This window comes from Chanos chanos, chromosome 5 (assembly GCF_902362185.1).
Source record: "Chanos chanos chromosome 5, fChaCha1.1, whole genome shotgun sequence".
Taxonomy (NCBI): domain Eukaryota; kingdom Metazoa; phylum Chordata; class Actinopteri; order Gonorynchiformes; family Chanidae; genus Chanos; species Chanos chanos.
In genome coordinates this window covers 45,863,087-45,874,202 of record NC_044499.1, presented here as the reverse complement: position 1 = coordinate 45,874,202, position 11,116 = coordinate 45,863,087, and the positions used below count along the sequence as shown (strand labels likewise).

The window sequence follows — 11,116 nt, the reverse complement described above, 5'->3', positions numbered from 1 at the left end:
CTCACTGCCCCTGACCTTAAGGTCACATTTTTGTAGATGGCTACTTCATCATCCAGCAATCTGTTCTTGGACTGCTCACAAAAGACATGCAATTGCCCAGTGAGACAGATGACCTTGTTCCGTGATCCTTGGAAACAAATTAAATGGATAAAATAAAAAGGAAAACAGCATTAAAAATACCTTGTATTCTCATTTGTGCGGTGGAAAATACAATCCAGTATTTTACAGGCATGCCTTTCTCTTTATTGTCATTTACATTAGGCATTGATTATACATGATTATTCACTGGTTTTTAATGCCACTGTATTACATCATACAACATTACTGCATTGCTGTATGATGCAATTGCTTAAAAACAGGTGAGCAAGTAGCTGTGACAAACAATGCATGACATCATAATGGTGACTGGTGAGGTAAACATATTGAATGACAGTCATTGCTCTGTCAGTGAAACCTCACAATATTTTAAAACCCAGGGAAACCATTGTTTTATATTTAGTTAAATTAGCATTCACTGAGCACAATATTTTGATAAACTGAATCAAAATTTCATACATTGATTTGGTGTGTGGAATGTATGGCTAATATCACCCATGTCTGAAGAAAAGAAGACGTTTGACCCTTTGACCTTAGTTGGTCACATCTGCTCTTGGAAGAAGATGACAGAAATAAATCAAAGTAGAACCAGGATAAAAAAAATGATTGCAAATGTATTTTCTCTTTAGTAGTTATGATGTACTGTCACCTCAATTTCAAAGGAGAACATTTACATAAGTGATACATGGGATTACATACAAGAGATGATGTATATGCAGTGAAGAAACTGCTCTTGTCGAAAACACAAAACATATAAAAACAATGTGTATGACACACAGTGACCTGTCTAAGGTATATGTATTGGAAATCGTACAGAATGAAACATAATAGAGAGGTGCTTGAAGAACAACATAAGAAAAATCTTCTATTTGGAAAAAGCAGAATATTGTCACATCTAATATAATGTCTTGTGTGCATCTGGGTATCAAGAAATCTTAAATGTATAAAGATTTGTAAACAGAGGGTAAAACATGTTCAGTAGGACCCTGCACAGAGCAGAGTTATAACAACATAATAATATGATTTGTATGAACAGAGTGCCCTCATGTAATACATACTCAGCCAAATAATCTCCCCTTCAGCTGAGGCCTTAATGCTTTGTTTAAACACCTTTCCCCCATTGTTATACAATACTGAACATTTTATTTTAGTTTATTTTACCATTGCACTCATTTCTATACAATGTAAAATTCTGTTCATAATTAAAGAACACTGCACTCATTTTGTAAAATGGCATTGTGAATGCTCTAATTTGTAGACCAAAGAGGCTGCTTATATTTATATTTCCAAATACATTTTCAACTGAAGAGCAAGACATTTAATTTCTATCCAGTTGTAATGCTGAAGGACTCACATTTCTGTTTGTGAGCTTTCTATCAGGCAGTGGATATGCTCCCATATGCAGTTTAATTATTCTTTAAGAGTAGTATTTTTAGTATATTTTATGCAATGAGCGCTGGGAAGAGCCAGTAGTTATAACTATGATGAACTCACTCAAGTCAAGCAAAACAATGTCAAAACAACTAATCAAACAGCTGATCTTGCAAATGGACTCACAGACAAGTAAACCAATTAAGTGATAAAGAATCTGTCACCTTCAATCTCGCAATTGCTGTAACCCCCTCTGTAAACTTAATTAAACCCAACATTAGGAAGCTCCATGTTATAGCCCACTGATCCAGTCTGTATTAAACCGGAACCTAATCAAAAACCTGTTCAAACGAAAAGCGCAAAGCTTAAGGCTCTTTGTAAGATCGAGCTTGACTGTGAAAAATTCTGTGCAAATATTAAAATTGGAAACATTTGTTTCATGTATATATACCGTGAAAATTAGAAAAAAAAATCTTGTTCGGGATAGACTCTTGAGTTGAGACTCATCTGTGCGCGCCTGAATTCATATCGACTCCTGGGTACAGTGGCATTAAACCCGCCTTCGGCCATGACCCTCCAATCAAAAGAAGCTTAAGCAACACTCCGATGCTGAGCGCACTTTCATGAATGAATGAGAGCTTTTTCAGGACAGGAACCCTCTGGGGACCCGACAGGCGACAGTGGGTAATATCACAGAGAGAGAGATCACTCTGCGAAAGCGTGGATATTAAAAGGAGTATTTTTTTTGCTGTCCGGGCAAGTGGAGAATTAGAGAAAAGAATTGATATTCTAGCCGCTACGTCAGATAGGGAATATCTGATGAAAGTCACAGAGAGCGAATGAGTTCCCAGGAACGACATTGTCACTTGCGACTTTTGTTGAACAGGAACCGGGATGGTCAACGGACCTCTTGCTTGCTCAGTAGATTTAAGCCATGCGTCCTGTCTGCAAGGCTGTAAACTTAATCGAATAATATTTTAAATAGAATGGCCCCCTTCGGTGTGTACTCGGAGGGATGGCAACTTTTCACAACCCTACCTTGGAGATTCGAAGACTGGTATACAAACTTGTGATGATGTTGTCTATCAGCGTCCTCTCCGTGTATCTCCTTTACTTTCTAACGGGATGCTGCGAGTCTCATCTGCCGGATAACTCAGAAATCAGGAACGACAACCCCCTGCTTATAACAAGATGGTATCACAAGAAGAATGAAACATATTTTAAAGATGGTATCACTGCTCCCAGTTTCAATGTGATGAGGGAGAGCACCAGTACGCCACATTTAGAGGCAAATAGTTCAGGAAAAGATTGGACAGCTACCCGGAGACTACCACATGCTCTCATCATTGGAGTCAAGAAAGGAGGAACTAGAGCTCTGTTGGAATTTCTGAGGCTGCACCCTGATATTCGCGCGCTGGGGTCTGAGCCGCATTTCTTTGACAGGCATTACGCACGCGGCTTGAATTGGTACAGGTAATGACACACTAAATAACATTACGAGCGATTTTAAGAATAGTTGATCTTGACATGAACAGGGCTTGTAAATCGTGCGGTTTGCAGGATATCCCAAACGGATAATTCACCTCAAATCACTTTTGATACCCATATAACAATCTATGTATTCATAGAGGTTTAACTGAAAGAAACAATGCCATCTGGCCCTCAGATCTGCTGTAGTGGGCCTGGATAAATTCTCGGTGTTAATCATCTTTGGAGCTGTTGCCAGATGTTACTTTAAACTGAGAACTCCTCCCAGTATGCTGTCCCCTACTACTGATCTGTGCTGTTATTTCGACGCACAGCATGCCACCTTCTCTTTTTAAAGTGTTAGAGAATCCGAAATTGTTATCCGAAATAACATAACCGTGTTATTTGTGTTGTATATTGTTGGGTGCTCAAAAGTCATTTGTCTGCAGCGGAGCGCATTTAGACTGTACACATTTTCGTCATCGCTCGGCCAAACTGAATTATATTCGAATGCCCGTAATTCATTTTTCCAAAGAATCCTGGTGTCAGTGACAGAATGAATCACAAGGCCATCAGATTTCATCAGCGTCTCTAATGAAGCCATGGGAAAAGTCTGATGCTCCATTTACCGGGTCTATCAGAAACTTGTCGAAATTCAATCGTGTGCTTTTTAAAGGATGATTGATTATTTTGTCAATGCACATTTGGTAATAATTTAGTCATGTAAGAAATACCTCAAGCACACCGACGTGCAAACAGACAGACAGACAGACACACACGCACACACACACACACCAGACTTTAATACAGAAAAATTAAGCTGATACAGAAGAATGGAATTAAACCTGTATGAAATCATATCCCATCACTTTGAAGTCCATTTGAAATCAAATTTTTGAAATACTTTAAAATTTGAGAAATTTCAATGATGTGAGATCTAATGTCCTGAGAATATTATGTAGCTGAACATCAGTGTGAGGATGATTAGCCTATGCACTGAAAAACTTACTGTAGACTTCAGAGAAACTGCCACTAAAGTACTGTAAAGTATCGTGGGTTAAATGGAGGAACATGAAACATCATAGTACTGACTACATGACTTGAACGTGCAGAAATTCATTGTAGCTCACAATTACGTCAGTTCAGTACTGTGTTATAGTTTTAAGAAATATTTTTCATACACTCAATTTCAAATTCTTACAGCATTGAATTGGCAACTCGTGCTGCCAATGAAACACTGTCTTATTGGGCTATTGTTGTACAGTCACAGCCATCATTGTTCATGATAGTTAAAGTGCCAGTGATGTCAGGTGCTTTGATGCTGAGAGAACACACACACTTTCTATTTTCCATTTTAGATTGAATAAAATGGTGTGATATGTACACTGTGATTTATAAACAGATACATACATACATACACACACACACACACAAATATATATATATATATATATATATATATATATATATATATATATATATACACACACACACACATATATATACACACACACACACACACATATATGTATATATATATATATATATATATATATATATATATATATATAAGCTCTAAGCTCTACAACTCAAGTGGACAATGTTAGATTTATAGTGGCTATAGATGCTGAACATCTGAATGTCTTTCCTAATTTGATTGTACCCCCCCGCCCCCCCCCGACCAAGTCATTAAAATAATGTAGTCCAATCAAAAATCTCCACAGCCATAAAAATTATACAGTGTTTTAAAGTTCAACCATCTGTGCAGAAAATTCCGAGAGGTTCTTGTCCTTGATTTGTTTTCCTAACATTGACTGTGAATTCTACAGTTCACAGTTGCGGTCATGGGATGAGACATGACGCATCACAGACTGCGGTCTCACATTGTAAAATGCTTAAACATTATACTCTGCAATTTTATGGTAGCAAAACCCCACAGTTCTGTTAAAGCGCACGCTTTTACAGTTCCATCTCTCGGCTTTTTTTAAAGCAAAAGAATGGAGAGGTCATGCTCAAATGAAAGATTGTCCCTGTAACAAAGCATCCATAAAGATAAATACCGTCATAAACTGAGGGTTAGATAATTTTCCCCCAAAGAAAGGCTGTGTGTAATTTAGTGGGATATGCATTCTTGGTCAGGTGTAACATATGTGAGGTTGGCACATGGTTCCACATGATGCTACCCAGAGGAGCTCTGTGAAAACGGGACATGGCAGATTGTCGTCACTCCAAGACCAGATGGACCTCACAGCATGTTAGACCACTTGACATTATTTTGAGACCTGTCAATTGATCTTTGACCCTCGTCACTTTTTCCACTGAAGATAATGATGTGTTCAGTGAACTTCATATGGTCAGAGGGTCTATCGACAATCAACAAACCAACTATCTCCTGGAGTCTTTCTTCATTGATGGACCCTGGTCACGGGGCACCTGTCATTTATCTGGCCATCAGCATTGGGAGTCAGAATGAGGCAATGCTGGTTTCCAACGCTTGTAATTCAGATTAGTATCCAAGCTGAGAGAATACAAATGAAGGTAAGGCTTAGTGAGGATTTCAAACAAGAGAGCGGGGCAGGGAAATAGATGGAAGTTCAATCCTTATATAGTGTTTCTCCGATCGATTTCCCCAATGCTTGACCTTGATTTGATGTGAGCATTAAACCAGTAAGCTTTGGTCAGAACAGATTCAGTTACAATTAGCAAGAGGCTTTATCCTGCTGAGGCATAATCTGTGCCCAGGCTCTGAGGTCATGTTTCAGCCACAAATACTGTCACTTTCTCATAAGGAACCCATACACTGTAAATATACTCTCGACAGCGTGTGCCATCGCTGCTTGCCTCCTGTAATCAAGGAGAAAATGCAGAGTTAGCGGCATGTGTTAGAGACGCGTAGGAAAAGAACAAAAGAACAGTCGGGAAAGATGGGAATCAGGTTCGCTGAATGACAGACGTTTCTCTCAGTTTCGTTCTTCTCAATACTGAAAATACTAAAAAAAAAAAAAAAAAAAAAAAAAAAAAAAATAGACATTGAACACATGGTCCCATATTCCGTTATTTGGCTGGGCAGTCTTTGGTGTACTTTTTCAGCTCAAGGAGCATGTTTTGGTCCATCGACATGTTGACTTTTAAGTGTGGTTGAAGTAGGGTCGCTCTAAAGAAAGATCAAGTTTCCCAGAGCTGTTGTTTACTTGCTGTTTCGGCATCCCCTTCGTTTTGGTGGAGGAATGCTTTCTTGCCATAATAGAACATTAGCATCACCTACTAGAGAGAGCTATACTGTGGTCATGCCATGATGCCTTTGATGTCATGACTGTGCAAGAATTAATTTGCAATTCAAGAAGAAGTCATTAACATGGGCATTCAAATTCATACCCATTATTTCTGACCCCTGTTTTTGGGGAGGGCTGTTATTTGCATGATGCATATGTTTAAACACGAAATATAATCGCTATGCAAATTACATTGACTAATAATACAATCTTCAGGAAGAGAAAAGTAAAGACACATCTGAGGTGCACGCCAAAAATCGGGTGAGGTAATGTTTTAGTGACGTGTCAGTTAGGAGCATGCACCCATCCACTGACTTGATCTATTCCTAAAGAATGGTGTTTATATTGCATTTGCAGATCGTTGTTCTTTCATTTTAAGTTTTGCGTCATAAGTGTGTCACAGGGCTCTGTCTAAAAGTATGGCCAGCGTGGTTCTGACTTCATTTCAACGATATGTTTGGGATGTATCGATCTTTTAAGACCAGCCTTTGCATTTCTTTTCATTTCCTCTGAGAAAAGATACCTTTCAGGATTAACGGTGAGGATGGCATTGCTCGACTGTTATGGCTTTTTAGGCCATATTGTGTTTCTGCTCAGCTCTGTGCAGGACGTGGAAACGTGGTTAGGATTTGGGTCGGCGTGTGTTAAGACGCGGGAACCAGGTGTGTCTCATGGCAGGAGTGTACTGTACTTTATGAAATCACCATACGGCCTAGACGGTCTGTTTGTAATTCAGTTCTCATTAGATGCCCCAGGGGAGTCAGGGGGGTGGGGGCGTCCTAGGGCTTCTCTATGATGGATGTCTCTGGGAAGTGGACAGGGCACAGTTACAATTGACTGGGCCTTTAATGGCCACCATGCAAAGAAATGGATGACTGAGTCCAAATCCACACATAAACACCCCCCCCCCCCCCACAATGCTCATTGTCTGACTGCGGCTTTGAGATTACACCACCTTTTTTACTGCAGTGCTCTATAGTAAACCAACTCTTGTCAATAAACCAAAGCACAATATGTTGCTTTAAATGTGAATATAATAGCCTTTTCATTACATTCTCTGTTGTTTCATTGAACTAATTAAGATCATTGAACCGTTTAAACATCATTTGGATAGTGAGATAATTTTGTCCCTTACAGATTCCATTCAGATTTTTTTGTAAGAGAAAAAAAAACATCGTTTTTCCTTTATCCTGTTTGCTGGTGCTCAAATACATGCGTTATATATAAGACTGCAGGCTAGATAACGGAAAGAAAATAAATCCACAATATAACTGATTTTATTCTAAGCTGACATAGATCCACTACATTGTTTTGTCGTCAAACATTTCCAACATGCGCAGAGTTATACCATACATAGTCGATGGAATGAACCATTCAAACTAAATAAATAAATAACTAAATAAATAGAAATCTTTCAGACCCATTGCAATAGTTGATGCCTGAACAGAAGACAGGGTAATTGCCTCACATCTGTTTGTGCACAGCAAGCCGCTGATGAGGCTGCGGAGTAGCCCATCTACAAACTCCACCTGCCACCCCCCTGTACCAGCTGAGGCCCAAATTACCATAGCCCATCATGATCAATACCCAGGACACCATTTGGTTTATTCAGTATACCTCAGAGTGGCCCCAGCCAAAATGCAGGCTCAATTAGAGTGAACCCATCCACTGCCTCCGCTGAGCACATTTGGGTTGTACAACACAGGGGAGGGTAGAAAACAATGAATGAATGTACTTCAGAGTAAAACATAAAATGATACCCAAACTTTTACACAGATGTCTAAAGCTGTTAACATTTTGTGGGCAATTTACTTTCCATTCTTTTAATGTGCGGTTATTAGGGTGAATATTAAGTTTTGTGAAAATCTGTCTTAAAAAATGTTAAATTACTTGAACACTGATAAACCTAAAATATAAAATGAATTATATATTTTTTGGACACCAGAGATTAAATTCAAAGCAGTTCAGCACTAAAGATCTACAGATATTTTAAAAAAGTTTGCACACCAGACAAACCACTACAAATCAGCATTTTAACTACAAAGAACTCAGTGCTTTTCACTTTCTTCCTTTTCAAAAGGACCCTCTAGGCGTGTTTTTATTAGTTCTGCCACTCTTGTAGATGGTTAGATAAGTACTACAATACATTATGCATCAATGAGTTTGTATCTTAGTCTTGTCTGGAGGTGATTGCAAATGGACTTTGTTTTAGACAGCTATCTTAACCCTTATTATAGCCCCACCTAATTTGTCCATGTTCAGTAAGTTTTGTCATTTTGGCACAAATATACAGAGACACACTATATAACATATTTGTTATTTTGTTATAACTTTGTCAAAACGCACCACTCAAATACGAAGCAAGGATATCAGACATGTTTGAGAAAGCTTGCTTTTAAGAAATGATCTCTACTGGAAATAGGAATAGGTCACCTTAGTAGAAACAAGTGAATAATTAATGACAAGCTCTAATAGACTTGCTGGCCCCATAATAGGCAAAGGTAAACAGGGAAGTCTTTAGGCTAAGTGCTCTCTCAGATGAAGTCATTGATAATGCAGCATGGCCAGGGAATTGACGTGGCCTCCCTGCAGCTGTGTCGATAGGAGCTTGCATTGCAGGCAAGGCAATGGTGTGCACAGAAAAGTGAGACCATCTCCTGTTTGAGGACATTGGGAGCATTGTATGGCATTGTCACTGTCCTTCATGACCTTTCTGTACAATGTGACATTTTCATCACCAGGCTTTGTTACGTGGATAAACAGTCATTGTTACTGCTTGAATTTTAAGCGTTTCGCTCGAACATCGCCTCAGTTCATATGACACCACGAACGCTTATTTAAAGCCTAATTGCTTGCAAACTATGTATGAATTGCTTGTGAACTGTAGCAGTCCAGTGTTAATTTCTATTGAGACGGGAGGGGTGTAGGCCATTAATTAAATTCTGTTTGACCTTTAGAGAGCATTCTAAAAAAAAAAAATCCTGCATTTTGATTTACGTCTTACCGAAACATCCTTGGACTTATGTTTTAACGACACATTTTTTTTTTAAATGTCTTCGAAACACTCATGCCCTGATGTTTGGCGGTAGCCTCTTAAGAACCAACCCAACCGGTTCGACTATGTTTAGCCAGTGGTATGATGACAACAAAAGCTGAGACACATATTAAGTAAGGTACAGTCATCGTTGGAGGCAGCTGGAATGCAGCCGGACCGTTAAGCCCGCTGGGCCTGCGAGCCACTTAAAACAAATGAGACCCATCTGCTGGTCAGTGTGCGGAGGCAGAGGTAAAAGAGAGGCACATGCATTCCATTTGCTTTGCCTTGTATGTCAGTAACCTCCCGTGATTGATGTAGGCTGCACATCTGCACAACAACCCAACATTACCCATGCACATTTAGAGTAGGGAGTCATCCGACTTCTCATTTGCAGCCAATAAGTGCCACAACCGCCCCGAAGCTCTCTGCTGATCTGTTTTAAAGACAATAGTCTTGTCAACTCATCGCTTTTTTTCTTTCTCGTACAGATATCAGCAGAGTGGTCAATGGTTCGTTAGTCAGAGAAAGGATACTCTTAAACAGAATAGGATGTGTAACAAAGAGAGACAACAGAAAGATGTGGGTATACAGTTGCTCAAAGGGACAAATTTTTTGTTAGATGTTTCTACATTGTATTGTTTCTTCTTTCTCTTAGGAGTTTGATGCCCAAGGCCTTGGATGGACAGATTGTCATGGAGAAGACCCCTCGATACTTTGTCACCGAGGAGACGCCAGCGCGTATCCACGCCATGTCCAGAGACATCAAGCTTATCGTGGTGGTTCGGGACCCCATCACTCGTGCCATCTCTGACTACACCCAGATTATTTCAAAGACCCCTGATATCCCCAGCTTTGAGAGCCTCTCCTTCAAGAACAAATCTACGGGACAGATCGATGCACTCTGGAGCCCGCTTTGGATAGGACTATACGCCAAGCACTTGGAAAGGTGGCTGGAGTACTTCCCCCTTTCACAGATACACTTTGTCCACGGTGAGAAACTGATCAGCGACCCTGCTGGGGAGTTGGGCCGCGTACAGGACTTCCTTGGCCTGCAGAGGATCATCACAGATAAACATTTCTACTTCAATAAGACCAAGGGCTTTCCATGTCTTAAGAAGCCAGAGGGTAGCAGCAAGCCCCATTGTCTGGGCAAAACCAAAGGCAGGACTCATCCACAAATCGACCCTGAGGTCATTCGCAAACTGAGGGATTTTTACCAGCCCCACAATCAGAGGTTTTACCAAATGGCCGGCCAAGATTTTGGATGGCAGTGACGTACGTCCCCATTCAACTCCATGACACAAGATCTCAAAAAAATCGTCTTCTTGCTAAGTACAGAGACTACTTTCCTTTAGCGGGAACTAGTGTGCCTATTACTAAGAGCTAACAGCAAGAGCGGGTAGCGTAGTTTCTGTGATAACTGTTCTACTTTAGTGCAGGCCTCCAAAGTCTCTGAACAATGAAAAGACTCTCAGTATTTGAAAAAAAACAAAAACAAACAAACAAAAAAAAACAACAAAAAAACTTACAACGAGGTTGCACAGAGAGAGCTGAGAAAATGCAGAGGTCATTAACTGAAAGATTGTCATGTAATGTCTTTTTAAAGCTGATAGTTACCCTACAGCGGTGAAAACTAGGGAAACTGTAGTCTGCTTGGCCAAGAGTTGGTAACCCTCTGTTCACTTCAGGCCAGGTGATTTGAATATTGGATGTATTGCAATTTGAGCATGATAATTACTATCAGAGAGAGCCTTTAAATGAGAGGGGTCACAGCATGTCAGCATACTAATGCCATACAGTCTGCACTTTTTTTACACTATTAATTACGCTCAAGAGATGAATTAATCTATTAATTAACTGACACGTAACAACA

General features: G+C 39.7%; 1 protein-coding gene across 1 annotated transcript; it reads left to right on the top strand.

Moving 5' to 3' along the window:
* Window positions 1-2,482: 2,482 nt before the first annotated feature.
* On the top strand, window positions 2,483-10,517 carry hs3st3l (heparan sulfate (glucosamine) 3-O-sulfotransferase 3-like). The gene is made up of 2 exons (XM_030775425.1): window positions 2,483-2,940; window positions 9,899-10,517. Exons 1-2 carry the CDS (start codon window positions 2,483-2,485, stop codon window positions 10,515-10,517), a joined length of 1,077 nt encoding a protein of 358 aa, XP_030631285.1.
* Window positions 10,518-11,116: the final 599 nt, after the last annotated feature.

Coding starts and splice junctions, on each gene's coding strand:
- hs3st3l (XM_030775425.1), top strand. CDS start 2,483: ATGGCAACTTTTCACAACCCTACCTTGGAGATTCGAAGACTGGTATAC. Junction 2,941..9,898: donor CGCGGCTTGAATTGGTACAG/GTAATGACACAC, acceptor TCTTTCTCTTAG/GAGTTTGATGCCCAAGGCCT.